We start from the raw sequence: 20,648 nt of genomic DNA on the forward strand, positions 1-20,648 counted from the left end.
CCGCTGCAAAGAACTGCAAAGTTTCTGCTTTCTGCTTTGAGAGCGCTGCAAGTTAAGCTGCCTGGAGAAGCCTCCTAAATGCGAGGAGGGGCTCCTCGGGGGCTGCTGTCAATCTCTTTAAGCCTTTCCTTTCAAGCTTTGAATGTGAGCTGCCCACTAGCCCCCCGCCCCGCACCCTCCCCCTTTCTCCAGCAGATCGTAAAAGAAAGGAGGGGGGAGTTTCAACAACAGCCCGGACCAATAGCAAGTCGCGAAGCGAGGAAAAGGGGCCGAGCAACGGGAGGGGGAAAGAAAAAGTGGAGAAAAGGAGAAAGAGCGAGCCAGCCAGGGAGCTCGGGCGGAGGGGGGGATGTGTAAAAGGAGAAGAAGCGTTGCTAATTTTTTTTTGTTTGTTTGCTTTTCCATGCATGCATAATGAGGGCTGATCAGAGCACGCTGCTGCTGCTGCTGCTGCGGCGGCAGCTTGGAGGGCACTTTTGTATTTAAAGCCTCGCGAAAGAAAACAGCTCCGCAGAAGGATCCGCCGGAGAGAAACGGCTCGCCGGGCTCGGCGGCAGCAGCAGCCGCATCCCGGAGTGAGGAAGCGCGAGGGCGACCCGGACGGCTCTTTCTTGTGCAGCCTCCCGTTCGCCGGGCGAGGAAGGAGGCTCGCGGCGCGCACCGGGCGCCCGGCGACGGCGGCTGCCCCAGCGACCTGGCATGCACGGCGATGCTGCCCGCCGAGCGCTGAGAGCGAAGAAAGAAGATCGGCGGGAGCGAGGCGGCGGCGGCGGCATGAGCTCAGCAGGGAGCCCCCGGCCCCGCAGCCCCCGGCTCCACTGACCGCCTCGCGGCCTCCCCAGCCCGGGAGGAGGGGGCGGAGGCTGCTGCTGCGCGCGGCGGCGGCAAGAAAAGGCGCCGCTTCCCCGCCGACGGAGGGATCGCAGGCCGAGCCGGGGCGCCGCGCGGATGGATTGATGAGCGGGACCCTCATGCCCACAGCGCGCAGGACTTCGGTCAACTTTCCCACCGGCGGCTGCGACCCCACCCCCAGCGCCTCCCGCTCGCCCTCGTCGTCCGCCTCCCGCCCGCGATTGTCCTGCCGCCGGCAGCGATGGTGGCAGCCCGGCCAGGAGGAGGAGCAGCAGCAGCAGCAGGCGGGCGGCGCTGGCGGGCGGCGCTGCTCCCGCTGCCCGGCGCCGTGGCGCTGCGGCTGGGGCTGCTGCTGCTGCTGGTCGCCGCTGCCCCTCCGCCGGGGGCTGACGGCCGGCGCTTGATCTGCTGGCAGGCGATGCTTCAGTGCCAGGAGGAGCCCGACTGCAGCTACGCGTACAACCAGTACGCCGAGGCGTGCGCGCCGGTGCTGATGGCCGCGGGGGACGGCGCGGGCGCTGCTGCAGCGGCGGCTGCGTCGCCGTCCAGTAGGCGGCGGTGCCCGAGCCACTGCATCTCGGCGCTCATCCAGCTCAACCACACCAGGCGGGGCCCGGCGCTGGAGGACTGCGATTGCGACCAGGACGAGAACTGCCGCGCCACCAAGCGCGCCATCGAGCCCTGCCTGCCTCGGACCAGCGGAGGTGGAGGAGGAGGTGGAGCAGGCGTCGGGGCGGGCGGCGTGATCGGCTGCACGGAGGCGCGTCGGCGCTGCGACTGGGACAGCCGCTGCAGCGCGGCGCTGGGCCGCTACATGACCTACTGCGGGAAGGTCTTCAACGGCGTGCGCTGCACCGAGGACTGCCGCGCCGTCATCGAGGACATGCTGGCCGTGCCCAAGGCGCTGCTGCTCAACGACTGCGTGTGCGACGGCCTCGAGCGGCCCATCTGCGAGTCCGTCAAGGAGAACATGGCGCGCCTCTGCTTCGGCGCCGACGCCGTGGGGCCCGGCAGCAGCGGCGCCTCCGACGGCGCCATGGACGACTACTGGGAAGAGGAGTACGACGAAGAGCTCGCGCCGCGCGGAAGGGACGATCTGGACGACGTGGCGGCCGTGGCCGGAGCCGGCTCCGAAGCCGCCTCGCCCAGGAAGCCCAAGAACGGCTGCCCGCCGCGCGCGGCTCCCTGGACGCTTGGCGCCACGGCCTCCATTTTGCTGCTGCTGCTGCTCTCGTAGCCATTTCCAGCCCGGCGCTCGTGAGGGGCGCTGGAGGAGACCAGGCCGGGTCGAGGAGAGGGAGGGAAAGAGCCTGCGCTCGCCCCAGGGCCCTGGCTCCTCTCCTGGCTCCGGGAGGAGGACGGGGCTTGGGCACGGAGAAAGGAGAGCCTCACCCCCAGCAGCGGCCCTGCAGAGACCGGGGACTCTGAACTCGCCCCAGGCAGAGGGGCCTCTCTTCTCTTCCCCCCGAGCCTTGTATTCAAGCGGTGTGCCTTATTCTGCACCTCCAGTATGCCTTTGGTTTTGATGGGGATCCCCTCCGTGTCCTCACTGGGCCCTGTTGCCTTGCCTGACTAGTTCAGTTGGAACAGATTCTGGGCTGGATGTTATGGTTTCTTTGCGCTGTGGTCACTCCTCCTGTCCTCATCTCTGTTTGTACATCAGACCCCAGAATTGTGGTATTTGTTACTTTTGGTTCCAAGCGTTCCGTGCATGTCCAAATAAGCGGGCTGAGGACTGCAGCCTTAGAGATATTTTACTCGTGGCATTCCCCCCCCCCCTGCGGGGCTGTATGAAGCAACCTGGATATGCCTGTCATATACAAAGATTGTGCAGTCCTTTCTTCCCTGTGTACAAATCACTACCAGTTGCAGCTTCCTAATCTTTCCCCTGTACATGCAGGAAAGTAAGTAGCAGTGTGTATAATGGTTTGTTCCCTTCCCCACACACACTTAGCCCCTGCATACAGCCATGTCAGGGGAAAGGCGTGATTCACCCCTCACTGCACTATGCAAGTTGTTGCTACTTGGATCCTTAGAAGCAAGAAAATGAATTCACAATAAATGTGTAGCGGGGGTCATCGCACCACGAAACCAACTTGCAAATAGCAAATGTTTGCTCTCCGCCCCCTGCCCCCCCCAAGCTGTAGACATGAAGGTAAGAAAGATTTAGGCTTCTTCCCTAGAGTGCCTTCAGAAATGCTGCTTTACAGAGCTAGCCAGCATCTTGAAATAAGAGTCCTTTCTCTCCGCCCATTCACAGCATTCATCATGATGCCTAAAAGAAGATGCAAACTTTGATTCCTGTTAACTGGGTGTGTGCTTGAGTGGAGGAGACTTGAGTATATGTGAGGGTTTTCCAACACCTTTTCTCAGGGTTGTTTTGAACATTAGTGGTAGGGATTGCACATGCTTTTTTTGCATGGTGCATGTATGCTGGGAAGCTAAAGTTGTGGTTTTCCAGTAAAATAGGTGTGTGTGTGAACTTCACACATTGTTTTCATGCTTTCTCCTACAAGGATTCCCCTAGCCCATAATGTTCAAAGTGGCCCTTGCACCGCTCAGAATTGCAATGCAATACAATTCATCAGCAATTTTCTCTTGCCTCAGCCTAGTAGGAAAAATAATGCTGATTTGTTGGCTACATCGAACAATGCAACCATTGTCTTAAAAGAGCTCTGCACTGCCATCTTCAAAAGACACTTTTAAAATTCAAGAACTTGTATCTGCAAACATCACGAAAAGTTATATTGCCTCTAATCCTATCAGGGGCTGACCTCTGGTAAATCTTATATAAAATGTATTTAAAACTGGGATTTGTTACCAGTCGTTTTTGCATGTATATAGAAATTATAAATTGTATACTTGGGAATAATTTATTTTTTAAGAAATTAAAGATTTAAATGCACCCCAATTGCAAGATAAATGCATCTGCTATTCTTTTGTTGCAAAGGTACAGATCTCATTTGATATGTAAAGGGATACAAGCAACAGTAATTCCCATGGAAAAATGCTAGATCAAATGTACAGTGTATTTTATAGATTTGAAGTTAACATCTGTATTGTTTGGAGAGACTTGATGAACTTTGTAGAATTGTATAAATGCCTCTCTGAGCTGCCTTGAACATTGTATTTTTATAGAATGTGTGAAAAGGTCCCATGTCTTAAGTATCTATTGCTTGTGTATTTTTATGTGTAAATTAGTAAAGAGAGATTTTTAAAGAATATATATCTGGTGAAGTTGTTTTCTAGATACTGCACTGCTCTTGAGATAGTTTAGAGGCAATGGGAACACACATGCAAGTAGTTAATGTATGGCTGCATTCCTCAAAACCGTTACACTGAAGTAAACCCATGGAATTCTGTGAGACTCTCTTGCATATGAGCAACTGGAGGTTATCCTAGCTATCACTATGTAGCTGTTGGTAATGGCATACCCTATTTTAGTGAATAATTACTTGGAAGAAGCTAGTGCCCCTTTGAAAACATTCCCAGTGGTAGATTTATAAGTCTTAAGCTGCATTGGTAGGACAATGAAGTAGAGTTAAAGCTGGGGAGGACAATTCCAGTGATGCCTTTTGTCGTTCCACAGAAATATGATGCTGTTGCCACAGCTTCCTCTTTGAAGGCGTGAAGGCCAGTTTCATAGAAAGCCCTGTGCTAGTACACAAGTCTCTTGCTTGCAGTCCTTCATTACTGAAGGAGGTCACATTCCACGAGTAACACATTAAGGGGGCATATCCTTCAAATGCTTGCATTTGATGCAGAATTGAGGGCACTTTGCATACCAGCTCACCTTCCGTGCTGAAGAGGGCAGACATAAACAAGCATGTGTGACCAACAATGACAAGCCCTTGTCTGATACTGGCCTGCGCGGTTGTTTTGCAGCCTGCTGATGGCTGGTTTTCTGCCAGAGCTACTGATCTACACTCAAACGCCCTTAGATAAATAATTACGCTCTTAAGCTGTCTCGAGTGCTGATACAATTGACCTTGTAAATAGAAATGTTTGCAGTTGGAATAAACTCCGGCATTTGGAAATCTTTTAAACATTAACACAAAAGAGAGCGCTCAGTCCTCCCTCCAGGGGATTGAGCTTGAACTGTGCCAAGCTAGGCACTTGCTTTTTAAAAAAGAGAAGAGTTTATTTATCTTGTATCCCTTCTGTTTGTTTAAAACTTTTCTTTTTCAACGCTGTGATTGGAAGACAAGTCAGAAGATTAAAAGCCACAACAAATAAACCTTGACTGGGGGTGGGGGAGAAGATCAGCAAGGACTCTCGTTTTTTCTTAGTTAACTCGCTTGGCTTTTTAAAACCCCGAGCAAAGGTAAAAACCAGGCTTGCTACTTGTTTAGAGGCAATTAGCAAAACAGTCAATTTCCTTATATAAGATCTGTTCTTCCCACCATGCCTTTCACCATTTTCGCTAGATCACTTCTTCAATTTTCCCATCAGTTCGCAAAACCTTACGGGTTTTCCCCCTTCAAAAACAGCCACTACCAAGGAAGCTGAGATATCATATAACAATTCTGCAAGTATGATCTAAATTTGTTGCTGAGGTTAACTTGAATGGTAGAATAAACCTATTGTTACAACTGAAATGGTTACTTTTATGTGAAGAACAAAGAATAGTGAAATGAATTGGATGCCTTAACTACTGAGTTTGCAGGCTTCTAAGGATGCAATCTGGTGTTCTTCCTGGATTGTGGTCAAGCATATTTTAATCGTGTTTTATCCCCTCTTACGGATCTGATTCAATGCCAACTCATCCCTGATAGTGGAGAAATATGTTTAGGGTCCATTCCTGATCCAGGAATGAGTAAGTAATACAGAAACACAGGAAAGGACTGATAAATAACTGCTCCAATAGACACAAGAAGACTTTGATTTGAGAAGCGAAGCTCCTGTCAAAAGCAGCTGCCTGAAGTAACTGACCCTGAGCTTGGCGTTGGGTTGGGAATGCAATGCTTTTTGTGTTTGTGTCATGTCTCTAGTATATTTCCTGGAGCATTTGGATGTAGAAGTTGGCTATTGGCACACAACCGCACTTTCTCTGCTGCATCCATAACTGACTAACAAAAATGGATCAAGGTTATTGAGGAATTCACGGTCCTGTATCCTGAAGGGATATTCAAGGTATTCATGGGCCTGTATCCTGAAGGGATATTCATATTTCAACACTGCAATGCCTCTATTAGACACTGGCATCTGCCACAACTTACATTTCCTTAATAGCAATTAAAAAGAGTTTTAAAAACAAACTTGTAGGCATCATTATAGAGGATTCTCTTTCCCCGCTAAAGAAATAACTGTCCGTACCAAAAAGGACACAGATGCGTGCGCACACACACACACACACACACACACACACACCCTTTCTGCTTCTCAAGCATTTCTGAGACGACACATTGGTTTCCATTCTCACAAGCCTTCCGGTCCCATAGTTGACTTTGCATTCTGCAAAGCAGGTGAGACTTGCCAGGAGGGCAATGTGCTTTCCAAGAAAAGACACTGAAACCTTTGACGTTTCCAAGATTTTCAAAATATTTACAACCCTCAGCCCACCTCTGACAAAATGAGTTGGGGAAGGAAAGGTTCCCTCTCTCGCTCTCTCCCCACCCCCCTTCAATTTCATGTAAAATAATCCACTGGGTCTCCTTGTGCCCCCTTTCTTCCCAGTTACCAGGTTTGAATTCTCGGTGACAGTTTATTTGTCTTTGGAGGCACTTCAGTGACAAATGTTTAAGGGAGTGTGGGACAATGGTGGAGAACAAGAAGGCAGTTCATTGAACTGACAGTGACCATACAGTAAATAGAAGGAGATTCAAGCTTCACTGATCACCCAAGAGCACTGTGGGGCTTTTGTACACAATCACAATAGGCATAACATAAGGTCTCTGTTTATTTTTAACAATATAAACCAGTGTACGCAGGCAAGTATACATCACCTGGAAAGTAATTGCAAATACCAAATCAAGTAGACTGAAAAGCAACAGCACTTAAGCAAAACCACTGATTCCAGCCAGTCTCTTTTCCAAGTCACGAGATGAAGATTATTGCTTTCAAAATCACACACAGTATCTCCCCAAGAAATGCTCTATGGTTCAAAGGAACTGTGCATTAACAAGAACCTTGCTGTGCCTAAGTAATAGCAGCGCAGAAGAATTTATGTTTCCTGAGAATCAAGCACTGCATTCTTTAAAAAATAAAAAGCAAATAAATGCTGCGATCCTAGTACTTGTGTCTTCTGGACCCAACAATGGTATCCATCTATCAAGCAAAATACAAATGAATGTATTCCTGCCTGGGCACCTAGTTTTCAACTGGAAAATATAGGTGGCCTTATCAAAGCATGGGCATGTTCATTGGTTGACTCATACGCAACTGCTACAGGAAGTCCCCTTTGTACAGTAGAAGCTGGACTTCGCCAATGAATGTTCTTTATTAAGTAAGACTTGGTTTTGATTTCATGATCCAGCAAGGCTTTTGAGCAGTCTGGGGAAATGTTTTGTGAAGCACAGACCTAACCAGTTTGATCATTTCTGACAGATACCACAGTACGTAGCAGTACAGAATGTTCCCCTATGTATTGCCCAAAATAACAGACCACGGGGTGTGGAGAGGAGAGGCTCCCTCCATTTGCTTACAAATGCTGCGGGACTGAAATAGTTAACATGGAGGTTAACACAGGGTAAGAAGCAGTCCAACCCAAGGAGAGCATGTGCGAATACAAGCCTACTGTATTTTACTTGAGGTATTGGTTGTGGTAGACAGTTGAAAAGCCTCACACTGACTGTCTGAATGACACAAGTAATGCACTATTAGCATAAATACTTTGTAAGGCATCCATTTAATCAATTTCTCAAATAATGGAATGATCTACTACAAAATAGTGAACTGTATACACTATATTTTGGCACAAAGATGGTCATTCTCCCACTAGTAACCAGGGACTCTAAATAAATGATTTCAACAATGTTTTATTAAAGGAGGACAAGAGCCCTCAAGCTGCATTAATCGGGAGAAGTCGAGTGGCACTTTTGTCATGGAAATGTTAAGCACATAATAGTTCAGGCAAACAATGCAGAGCCACTTCATTCTTTCAGCCATGCTGACACCTCTTAAAGAGGAACTGCAGGGAAGGATGTGGGAAAGATCTGGTTTCTGGAGAGCTTGTTTCAGCGAATATTTTGGAGGTTTACCTACAAACTCCCTTACTAAAGAGTATAACTGAGGGACACGGGCAGCCATGCAGAAGCAGAGTTTGGGACAAGACATTTTATTCCAATTCATTCTTTGACTGGATTTATTACGAGTCCATGGCATTTTATTGCAATTCAACAAATCCATACATCTACAGCCTCAGTAGCCTCTAAGGATTTGGATAGGAAGATAATGAAAATCCAAGTTCATCCCAAATATGCATAAACGCCCAGGCTGCCAAACTGAAAGAGAGAATGCAAAACTTCAGAGTTCTTTCTATAAAATATATGGACTTGCAGTCCTGCAATATGTGGATAGTGGTGGGCTTGGATAAAAGACAAGAGACTACATTTTGAAAATATAATTTAACTATTTTAGTACCACTATAGTGAATGTGCTATGGAAATAAAAGAGGTGAGGTCTAGGGAAAAGAAAAAGCAAGAATCAGGAAAGATTCAACATAGATTTGTGGTAGTGGTTCTTGATGAAGCTTATGATGTTAAAATGTCATGTCAGAGACAAGAAATCAGAATATGACTTGTGCAGTAAACATAGGAGCTAACTCCTAGGGGCCTTTGCCCCACCCCAAGAAATATTTGAGGTCAGGGTCCCTCCAAGTTGATGGACATTGCCATTCAAGATGTGCCATGTCATGTGATCAGTTATGTGGGGCAGAGCTTACCTGGGCCCCCAAAATATTTTATTCAAGTTGGTACATCTGGCAGTAAATGATACAAGATGGCCAAGAAGGAGAATTGGATGAACATTGTGAGGGGAGCATATATTTGGAATTAAGAGTAGTCAAGGCACTAAACTGCCATAGTGTGAATAAACTGTTTGCGAGGGAAGTGATGATTTTGCTATCATCAAGGAAGGAAATATTAATGGCAAATGAAAAGAGAAAATAAGAATCAATTGGCATTAAAACAATGCATACACCTGTACAACCAGAAGTATAGATATGAGATCAAATTCTGAATGATGACTAGAAGCTGCAAGTGGTAAGGAATACTTATTGCATGCAGGAGGTTTCTATCCCTGATCAGGCTGTGCTTAATATCTGGAAGAAGGAAATAAGAATCCAGATGTACTTCTAGTTACCATCTCCAATTCTCTGAGTCTAGGTCACACAATTTAACAGCCTGAAGGTAAGAATGTCTTTGTTAACGAAAGCTTAGCTCACACATTCATATTGTGGGATAACCAACATGCTTAAGTCTAATCAATGCATGAAGGGGTTAACACCATAGAGTAAGCTGTCCTGCTAGGCTTAGCTAGGTTCCCCATCTTGGGAGGAAGCTAATCAAATATATTGTTCCCCTTCAGTCTACCAGAGAAGCTCAACGAGTGAAGAGGTTCTGAGCTGGTTGCTCCAGGCTCGGACCGCATGACTTTTATGAGCCGTTCTTGTGTTCCTATGCCAATAATTTAGGAACTTTCACCACTGTAACTAAGCCAAGTTTCACTGCCTGTGTTTTCTGACTGCTGTATGGAAAAGCACATGAACCTAACCTAAGAGTTTGTATATAAACAATTTTTACCAAAAATGTAGTCTTTTTCTGTGATTAGGGAAGTGCAGCACTTTGGAAGGAACTTAGAAGGGCATATTTTAAGATCATTGTGAATCCTGATTTTGTCTTCTGTGGCATTGGCTGCCACTCACAGCTTCGTATCACCTGCAGATTTGATAAACATTCCTTTAATTCCATCATCCAAGTCATTTATAAAGATGCTGAACAATAACGCGGCTAGGACAGAACCCTGACAGAACTCTATTTGTCACTTTTTTCCAGGGTGATGAGGAACCATTAGTGAACACTCTTTGGGTTCTGCCAGTCAACCCAACTACAGGTGCATCTAATGGTAGCCTCATCCAGCCCACAATTTAGCAGCTTCTCCAAAAAAGTCATCCCCTCCATCTGCTTCCATCTTGTAGTTTTCTGCCCTTTAATGGGTTTCTGTAGCACTGGTTCAGTTTCCTGTGCATCACTGAAGCTATTATCCCAGGTGTTTCCCTGTGGTCTGTAATATTGTCTCCATCCTGCTTAGGATTTAGTTTAAAGCTCTCCTGATCTCAGATACACAAGACTCTTAGCAAACACATTCTTGCCAACTGCTCTGAGGTGCAGCCCATCTTTTGCCAGAAGTCCTTCCTCGTGGAAGCAGAGATCATGGTCCAAGAAGCCAAACATTTGCTGGTGACACCTTCTGGGCAGCCAGTGGTTTACTTCCAGCATTTTCCTCTCTTTTCTTGGGCCATGACCTTCAACAGAAAGGAGTGATGAAGAAACCACATATGCCTCAAGGCCTTTAAGTTTCCTATCTAGAGTCTCATAAAGGTAAAGGGTAAAGGGACCCCTGACCATTAGGTCCAGTTGTGGACGACTCTGGGGTTGCGGCGCTCATCTCGCTTTATTGGCCGAGGGAGCCGGTGTACAGCTTCCGGGTCATGTGGCCAGCATGACTCTGGCGAACCAGAGCAGCGCACGGAAACACTGTTTACCTTCCCGCCGGAGCGGTACCTATTTATCTACTTGCACTTTGACGTGCTATCGAACTGCTAGGTTGGCAGGAGCAGGGACCCAACAACGGGAGCTCACCCCGTCATGGGGATTCGAACCAGCAACCTTCTGATCTGGTTTAACCCACAGCGCCACCCGAGTCTCATACTCCCTTGCTATATGTTGAAGGCTGTGTCTGACAGTATCGTCTGTACCCACATGAATCAGAAGGAAGGGGTTGTAAGTGGGCTTTATAAGATTGGTAACTTCTCTGTCACATCATGAATCTTTGCACCTGGAAGACAGGACACCTTCCAGGGCATCCTATTATCGCCAGACACTGCTGCCTCTCTCCTGCTCAGTAGGAAGTCACCTACCGCCGCTATATGTCTCTGCCTTCTCTGGGGGGTGGCAGGAATCATTCTGTGCATTGTACCTACCACAGCCACATTGGTATGTTCTGAGGTCTGCAACTGATGTCCTTGCTCCTCTGGCCCAGAATCAGTGTCCAAGGTGGGGACACAGAATTGATTTTGCAGCTCCCATGGGTCCTGATAGTCCTGCTTGTGTGTATCACATTCCTCCAGGGGTTCATCTCCTGCACTGCGCAACCTTCCTCTTCCCTAGGGGCAGCCCCCCAACAGCACATTGCTGTTCCAGGACAATCTACTCTGCTCTATTGAGAAATTCTGCATCTTGCCCGACAACTCAAAGTGTGGATAGTCAGGCCTCAAGTTGCTACAGCTTCTCCTCCAGCAAGGCAAGCAGCTTGTAGTTGCTGCAGGTGTAGTTTTGCAGATTTGCAGGCAGGAAGACAAACATGGCAAAGGACTTGCAGGTCACTGGAGAAGCCCCCTTGCTGCCCACGTCTCTTGGCCCGACATACATCGTGAGACAGCACTCTGGGCCTCTCCCACTGAAGGCCCCTGTTTACAAGTCCTGATCATGAGCTCCTGGTCATGAGATTCCAGAGACTGCAAGTGGCTAAGAAGAACTGCTGCTGGCTGCTAAGTCCTCCCCCAATTTTTAAAAAAGCCAATGCAATTCTGGGCTGCATCAATAGGAGTATAGCATCTAGATCAAGGGAAGTAATAGTGCCACTGTATTCTGCTCTGGTCAGACCTCACCTGGAGTACTGTGTCCAGTTCTGGGCACCACAGTTCAAGAAGGACACTGACAAACTGGAACGTGTCCAGAGGAGGGCAACCAAAATGGTCAAAGGCCTGGAAACGATGCCTTATGAGGAACGGCTAAGGGAGCTGGGCATGTTTAGCCTGGAGAAGAGGAGGTTAAGGGGTGATATGATAGCCATGTTCAAATATATAAAAGGATGTCACATAGAGGAGGGAGAAAGGTTGTTTTCTGCTGCTCCAGAGAAGCGGACACGGAGCAATGGATCCAAACTACAAGAAAGAAGATTCCACCTAAACATTAGGAAGAACTTCCTGACAGTAAGAGCTGTTTGACAGTGGAATTTGCTGCCAAGGAGTGTGGTGGAGTCTCCTTCTTTGGAGGTTTTAAAGCAGAGGCTTGACAACCATATGTCAGGAGTGCTCTGATGGTGTTTCCTGCTTGGCAGGGGGTTGGACTCGATGGCCCTTGTGGTCTCTTCCAACTCTATGATTCTATGATTCTATGATTCTACCTCAGCCTCATCCCCCAAACCCTCAACTAAGTCTAAGGAGATGTTTTGAATATATGAGGTGATGTAACCAACATTTACCATGGCTCCTTCCACCCGGAACATTCCTGAACGTACAAGGAGTCTTAGACCACACAATTTCCAAGACACCTGACTTCTTTACCAGGTGCACAGGCACGATGGGAAGCTACATTTCCCAGGGCTCCTTGCTGAAGCTCTGCTTACATTACAAGCTAAAGGTAAAGGTAAAGGGACCCCTGACAATTAAGTCCAGTTGCAAACGACTCTAGGGTTGCGGCGCTCATCTCACTTTAAAGGCCAAGGGAGCCGGCGTTTGTCTGCTTCTGCAGACAGTTTTTCTGGGTCATGTGGCCAGCATGACTAAGCTGCTTTTGGCGAAGCCAGAGCAGTGCACAGAAATGCCATTTACCTTCCCGCTGCAGCAGTACCTATTTATCTACTGCGTGCTTTTGAACTGCTAGGTTGGCAGGAGCTGGGACTGAACAACGGGAGCTCACCCCGTCATGGGGATTTGAACCGCCAACCTTTCAATCGGCAAGCCCAAGCGGCACAGTGGTTTAACCCACAGAACCACCTGCATCCCACACATTACAAGCTATAGAAGAAGTTAAGGGGTGGAAATACACTTGGTGTGTAATTCAGGTGAGCATTACTTTCTTGTGAAAGTCATATTATGGTCCAGGTAAACTCAAACTTTGGCAAAATAAGTTCTTTTAGGTGCCAAAGAATGGGGCTTTATGCAACTAAACACAAGGAACATTGACTTTGCAAATCCTACCATTACTCTGCAGCCTCCTTGTGTTTCATAACCCTGTGTTATTGGCTCTGAAATAGTTGTTTTTTTGACAATTGTACAAAAGCATTTGTATCAGAGCACAGGAAAAAAGCCCCAGATGAGTATTTGAAATCTCTAATATTGCTGTAAATATGTTGATTCAAGTCTTAACAGTTAACAGATTTAACAAGGAAGCATGAAGGGTTGGAGATGCGGATGTGAGCTTGTGCACAGCAAAGTCTCAAGACATTTTCACACTTGAAGTGAAAAATCACTCTCACTAGCACCATCATACATCTCCATCTTATTGTACCCTGTGAGTGCTATCCACTGGTACATAGAAGGCCCACTTTGAAAATCCCATGAACAAATTAGGTTTTTCTCACAATAGTGACTTTCATCCCTTCAAAATACATGCATTTGTGTTTTTTGGGTTCCATAAGTTTGTTGCAGCAGCGGAACTATAAAGCATTTGGTGTTTCTGCCACACACCCAGAGAGTCAACTGAAAAAGAGAATGAGGTACCACAGAATGGAGATTTCTTCTACAATTTCATTATCAGACTCATATAATTTCATTCAGTTGCGTGCTCAATAGCTACAGGAATAAGAGCTGTTGCCGTAACTACTACAGTTTTCCAAAATATGTACTTCACAGTTTGCTTAGCAACAGCAGAGACTGCAAACATCCCCATTTGCTGAAAGGATTATGGTCTCATGGTTTCAACTGCACAGCTACTGCTGATCAATTTGCAGCTTATGCCATTCAGCTTTCGTTCTCTTTTTATAGTTCCAGCAATTCCCTGTACCCCTTGTTATAGAATGGAGTTGCGATCCTTAATTCACCACCCCTCATGAGCTATTAACTCCATTCTAAAACAAGGGAAACTGGGAGTTACTGGAAGGGACAAAGCAGTGTTGCAGTCGGTGTGGTGCAAACACGGTGGCAGAACCAATTCAGTGCTCACCCCTATCACATCCTTCCCTCTCCCAGTAATTCACAGCTACTCTGGTGCCGATGGCTACTGGGCTGGTGGAAAGCAAAGAGAAAGAGAGAAAAATATCTGTCAGAGTCCGTATATATTAATAGGAAACTCATTTTTTCTGAGTGTGGATCCTTATGTAGCTAAATTGCACTATCCTCATAAAAGAGGGAGTTGTCTGCAGGCTTGGGGAACCCCCCCCCAAAAAAAAACTTTAGGGAAAAATATCTAAGGAAGTAGGGAACCTCTTGTCTGGCAAGCCTTTCCACACAGCCCGCTAGGGATCTCCTGCTTAATTTCTAATGGCAATGAGTTCCACAGGGCCTGTCACTAAAGTTTCCCGCCAAAACTCAGGAGCATAGGGGACCACTGAAAGTGCCTCTCCAGAAGTTCTCAGTGATTGAGGTGGAGCATAACGAACCAGGGAGTCCTTAAGGTACTTTTAGGGCTTTGTGAAATAACACAAGAACCTTGAACGTATAAATTGTTGTTAGTTTATATGTTGTGAAATTCAGATCCATTGCTATGGCCATTTGTCAGTTTCTTGCATTTTCACTTAAAAATGGACTGGAGAAGCAGAGCATCACATAACTATTTACAGTGGTACCTCTGGTTACGTACTTAATTCATTCCGGAGGTCCATTCTTAACCTGAAACTGTTCTTAACCTGAAGCACCACTTTAGCTAATGGGGCCTCCCACTGCTGCCGTGCTGCTGCTGCGCGATTTCTGTTCTCATCCTGAAGCAAAGTTCTTAACCCGAGGTACTATTTCTGGGTTAGTGGAGTCTGTAACCTGAAGCATATGTAACCTGAAGCGTATGTAACCCGAGGTACCACTATATTATTGGTATGGTGGAGGCATCCTTAAGTAATGATGGACACCAATGCAGGCAACCCCTGATAATTTTCTGTAATGTTTCAGCTCGTAGTGCAAAACCTGCTTAATTCTTCCGCCTTGCGCTGGGAAGGTAACATAAAAAGAAGAGTGAAAGTGTCAAGGCAGAGAGCCAGAGTATGAAACTGAGAAGAGATGCTGGTAAATTAAAACATAAACAGCTTGCTTTGGGAGGCAAGAGGTAGCTAGTAAACCAGCCAACAAGACAAACATTTTTATGCAGGGGTGTGGGGGGAGAGATATTGTTTCAAATAGCATTTTAAAACACTAACATCATAAGGTTTTTGTTTCAAAATCAGTTTAAAGTTTTTAAAACACTGGTTAGGCATATTAATAGCAACTATAATTTTATATCATGCAATTGCCACATTAGCCCTTTTCATGTGTGTCTTTCTAACACTAGTCTTCTGAGAATTCTCCTGCAGCTGAAAAGGCTGCAAGCCAACAAACAAAAATCATTCATGATATGCTGGTGTTTTAGCTTTTTAATGAAAAGCACACCGTAGAGCCTTGAAGAAAAAGGCAATTGTGTGCATTTTTAAAACACTATCCACTTAATTAGCTATGACTGTCTAGTGTGAAAGATAAGTGACAAACTGTATAGTATATTAGATCGACATGTTTTTCTCCAGAACTTTTTATTCTCTTAATTTGTTTCAAATATCTTATTGGGGTAGGCGGGAAGAATGTGAAAGTCACGTATCTCGAAAATGCACAGCCGCTATAAGAGAATGCAACATGCCTATTAATAATTATTTACTCCTCTGGTATTGTTAAGAATAATGAAGGCATGGGAGCGTTGGCCCCCAAGCTGAATTTCTCCTGAAATGTTTTCAATTAACTCTTGGCACCGGCAGGAAAGCATCAAACCTTTCCCATGCTGAAATATGGAAAATCTGCAGGGTACATCTCCGCAGGGGTGGAATTTCATTAAAACAAGCACATCATAATTCAACGACTTCTTCACCCTCTTTAAGCCTCTCCATTGATAAGGAGGCCAGGGTGATTTTTATGGATTTGCAAAGAGAAATGATTTCATAAAGATCTTTTCAGAACGTTTGCTTTGGCCTAGGCCTTTTGAGTCCTTCTCTGCTCTCTGATGCAAAAATGGTAAGACGTTTAGCACAACTGTGACTACCAGATAAGAGGCAGAACCGAAGAGACTTCAGACAAGACTTTATCCCTTAGACAACTCCTTTCTGAAGTCTCCGTAGGAACTCTCTCTACAGTGATTTCCTGGGGTCTTTTAAAAGCTGAAAGCTTGCTGCAATCCACATTTTTTTTGTATGGCTTATTTGGAAAGCACATACATACTTAGAAAGGACAAATGATGTCTTTTAAGGTAACAAAACTTCCACCCATGACAACCCAATAAACAGATGTGGTGCACAGACTACTCAGAAAGGAGGGAAGGGATTTTAAAAGAGGGAATTTTATACTGAGGAGTCATGCTGCACTTTGCCGTGTGAGAAGTGCCTTTGTTGCCACTGTCTCTTTGCGATTTGTGTTGTGTGTCCCTCCTTCTTTCAGCTTTTGAGCTGATCAGTTTCCCTTCTCCTCTTCATTATACTGTGAATACTGAAGAGAAATGCCATTATCCCTTCATATCGCTCCTGTTTGTCGCTTGGAACTTTACTGGTTTGAAAAATACTTTACGCTTTACGCCATTATTTCATTCATAACATCCCAATGAGATAGATTGCTAATTATGTCCCCATTTTATAGGTAGGGGCCGAAGCCGAACAAGGACTGTGACTCCAGGACCACCCAGTGCGTTGAAGGAAGGGGTTGGGGCGGACGAGGGGGGCGGGTGGAGTGGGGATTTAAGATGCTGCTCTCCATAGTCTGAGACTATCCACTATGCTGTAATGATTTCATAACACCCATTCTTCATACTGGAAGTAAAAGAAAGATAGTAAAATGTTACCGGGAGGGTGGGGGCGAAAGTGTTGTGTTCGCTTTGTGCAGATCCAGTTTTTCTTTTGTAACAGATTTTGGCTTGGGCAGTGTATGAAGCTGCTGTATTCACCACCTTTTCCCCGTGTGGGTTTTCCTTTAGTGTTGAGAGCTGCATATACCCTCGCGAGAGACTGAGGCACATGAGCGGTACCACATCAGAAACCCCTGGGAGAGCTCTCCCATGGTATGTGCTTGCCAATGGATAGGCACATTGTGTATGTCAATGTGCAGGTGGCAGCCACAATGCTGTGTGGCTGCACAGGATTTCACAGACCATTATACCTTCAACGTTTAGGACAGGAATGAGTGGAACTGTGGGATCTTGGCTAATGACAAATCCTTTTAACACACTTTCACATCATCAAATCGAGTTCAGCAGCTATATTTGTGTACCAGGAGGCCATTCTGTGCCATGACTAAGGTTGCTGTGATAAGAACACTTATTAGGAACTAGGGAGTAAACTCCCTAGTTTGATGGATGTGGCTTGCAGCAGAGTAAATGTGTTTAAAACTGCACTGTATGCATAAAGGAAAACTGAAATTTAGAGTTGTGTTAGTCTGTGGGTCTTTATTTTAAAATAAAAAGAATGTAGCACTTTGGCAATAAACTTTTTAAAAATGTGCCCGAGCTCTCATACTCTGATCAAATCCTGATACATCAGATCCTGAAATGAACTGAGCAACTGCAATCATCTAAGGGCTGTTGTTTATGATTTAAAAGGAAATACCTCAGTAGAAGCTTTAGCTTATAACCCTATGTAAATAAGGATATGCCTTCTCTCACCCATGAGAACAGAATCCATTGTCCCTCTTGAGATCTTGGGTTCATGCACGTTTGTTTGAGGACAGCTGCTCTGAGGTCCTCCCAGGTTCTCAGCCTGGGAGCTGGCCCTGATTCCAACGGATTCATGGATAAGCTGTTCCATCTAGCATCTCAAAGTGGCCGAGGTGTTTAAGATGCAAACAATCTGCTCTTGTACAGCTGACATTACTCAACTCATTACAGCATCTCGTGACGCTAGCTCCAAATCACACATTTGAATAAGGAAAAATAGTCAATCAGATGGTGAAATTCTAGTAAAATATCTTGATTTTTGTAAAAGTATTCATCACAGGCTTTGTGGGGCGGTCAACTGTTCCTTAATTATTGCACAACTGGGACAGCTGGAGAAAACTGCAGGAAATCTAGGACAAATATTCTAAACTTCTGGACAAAGCCTTATCCAGGTTATTAGGGACAGGGAAACAGGCAATTATCTGCTACTTTCATCTGTTGAGGGTGATATCTGACCAAGGTTTTGTACATATTACCATCTAAAAATGAAATTAGGTCGTTTCCCTCCTGTTCCATTTCAAATTGTTGAAAACTCCCAGAATGATTGTCCTGGGGTACTTAAACATACGTGGTGGACATGAATCAGTTCAGAGCACCAATCAGGACACATTCTAGATTTTTTGTTTTTCAACTGAACAAGATGGACTGAAAATAGGGGCAGGGGATACCTGCCATGATCAGCTCGCTTCCTGTTTAGGTTTAGGCTCTCAGTTGCTTTGCAGGAGTGGAAGACCTACCCAAATGATTTGCTCACAGAGGCAAATGGATTTTGATAGATCTTTTTTTAGGGCTTTGTGGGATTTTCCAAGTGGTCAAGTTGATGCCGCTGAAGTCCCAGTTGGCTTCTGGAATGGAGAGTGGTGGTTGATGTGATCTCTCCCAATCACTTGCTTCCATGAGGCTCCTTAGTATACACCTGAGCTGAAGGCAATGAACATATGATAAGATACCTGGAGAAAAACTCATTACATGCTCAACCAGTGAAGTGAGGGCCCTTTATTGAGCTTACTCCATGGCCTCGATGGACGTGAAGAAACAGGTTTTCAGCTCCACAAATGCATCCTCGCAGTATTAGACCTTTTGCACTGTGTGTTTCTTAGAATAAGTTTTCCATAGGTCCCCAAACCTGCAAATTCAGAAAAGGGGTTTGGAATATCTGAGGTGAGCAAGACCCACACAACATACTTTCAATGAAAAACGTGTGGCATGCTTAAATATGTCACAAGTCAAATGAGTATATAGCAGTGCTCGATTCAGCAGCACATATACTAAAATTGGAACGATACAGAGAAGATTAGCATGGCCCCTGTGCAAGGATGACACGCAAATTCGTGAAGCGTTCCATATTTTTAAATAAAAAAATGTCAAAAAATATATATGAGTATATAACATACTTACACTGTACTGGATAGATTTCTGTGGCTGCACATCTCTTTTAGTGGTAAATGAAAGAAATGATATGTTAACAGATGAGCTGAGGAATTGATTCATTTGAAACATATTCAGTATATGTTCCAGTACAGTCAGTAGCAAACCCTCACTGCCCACCCCCAGCACCAATGTTAATTATTTGAAATTCCACCTGTTGAAAATAATTACCGTATTTTTTGCTCTATAAGACTCACTTTTTCCCTCCTAAAAAGTAAGGGGAAATGTTTGTGCATCTTATGGAGCGAATGCAGGCTGCGCAGCTATCCCAGAAGCCAGAACAGCAAGAGGGATTGCTGCTTTCACTGTGCAGCGATCCCTCTTGCTGTTCTGGCTTCTGAGTTTCAGAATATTTTTTTTCTTGTTTTCCTCCTCCAAAAACTAGGTGCGTCTCATGGTCTGGTGCGTCTTGTAGAGCGAAAAATACGGTAACATTGTCTCACCAGTTTTGCAGCACATGCCTATGGACAGAAATCAGAGGCTTCATGAAAATGTGCTTTGTTAGAGAGCTGAATTCATTTGCACTGGTACTTCCAAATGCATTTCATTTCATAATAAAACCAGTTGCACCACATAATGGTTCAGCTAAGTGCAAGCAATTCTTTTGAAATGCACTGGTGCTTTCCATATATTCATGCCCACTGCCACCCCTCTTACCAAGTTCTTCAGACCTGGATTTCAGGAAATCCCAAATCGTTTCCCAATCCAAGCTGCCACTTTGATTTCATCACATCAACCCCTTGTTGAGATCAAACCTTTGAAATGAGAAAAGATTTTTTAATCCAGTTACACCAGATGGAGTCTAACTCTACAGGTCCTGAGAGCTAAAGGATTAGCATTTCTCAAACGTCCCCACACACATAACACACACAGACCCACACACAGCCGTGTGAGTGCACACACAGAAACACTCATAATGTTCAATTTCCTTGACAAACTGTTTTTAAAACTTTATTGTAAAGGTGCCCCCCCCCTGTTTAGAAGAGGGTTCAGCTTTAGCTATAATTGCCTTCATTCCCTTCTCTCTCTTGATTCACCCTGAAAACACATTTAAGCACATTCAACATGAAGATTTAAAGAAGACAATTTCTTGCATTTATCAGAGCCAGCAGACTTCCTGTTCTCAAAAATATATTGTAGTATAAGCCATTGAGACAAAAATTGCCTGCCACAAAAACAAAACTATAACATCTACTCTTATAGTGTGTGTTGTGTGTTTTTTGTTTCTTTTTGAAGAAGAAGAAAAGTCCAACATATTTGCTGGTAACATCTTGGACTGTTCCTGGCTTCTGTTAAGTTTGATGACATCATACAGTATTCACTCTATATCCCCAAAGTGGGTAAGTATGTCTTCTAAGTGGTTGGTATGTTGCTCTGTGACCCATGAAATGGGATCAAGAAATTAGTCAGGAGCAGAAAGGCAAGTATGAGGAATCAAAGCATCAGTGAGAAAACATAAAGACGTGTTTAGTTTGTGGCAATTGTAGCTGGCACTTCTCCAAGGCATCAAAAATGTGCTTATTATGAGAGAAGAGTTTCTGAATATGAACTGGTGCT

At 45.4% G+C, this 20,648-nt stretch overlaps 1 protein-coding gene across 1 annotated transcript; it reads left to right on the forward strand.

The window, feature by feature from the left end:
* Positions 1-289: 289 nt before the first annotated feature.
* On the forward strand, positions 290-4,074 carry GAS1 (growth arrest specific 1). The gene has a single exon (XM_083465030.1). It carries the CDS (start codon positions 1,094-1,096, stop codon positions 2,087-2,089), a length of 996 nt encoding a protein of 331 aa, XP_083321156.1. The 5' UTR covers positions 290-1,093; the 3' UTR covers positions 2,090-4,074.
* Positions 4,075-20,648: the final 16,574 nt, after the last annotated feature.

The sequence above is a fragment of the Podarcis liolepis genome, assembly GCF_965112155.1.
Source record: "Podarcis liolepis genome assembly, chromosome: 11".
In the NCBI taxonomy this organism is placed as follows: domain Eukaryota; kingdom Metazoa; phylum Chordata; class Lepidosauria; order Squamata; family Lacertidae; genus Podarcis; species Podarcis liolepis.

What these genes read in the sequence shown, in the direction of transcription:
- GAS1 (XM_083465030.1), top strand. Translation starts at nt 1,094, where the DNA reads ATGGTGGCAGCCCGGCCAGGAGGAGGAGCAGCAGCAGCAGCAGGCGGG.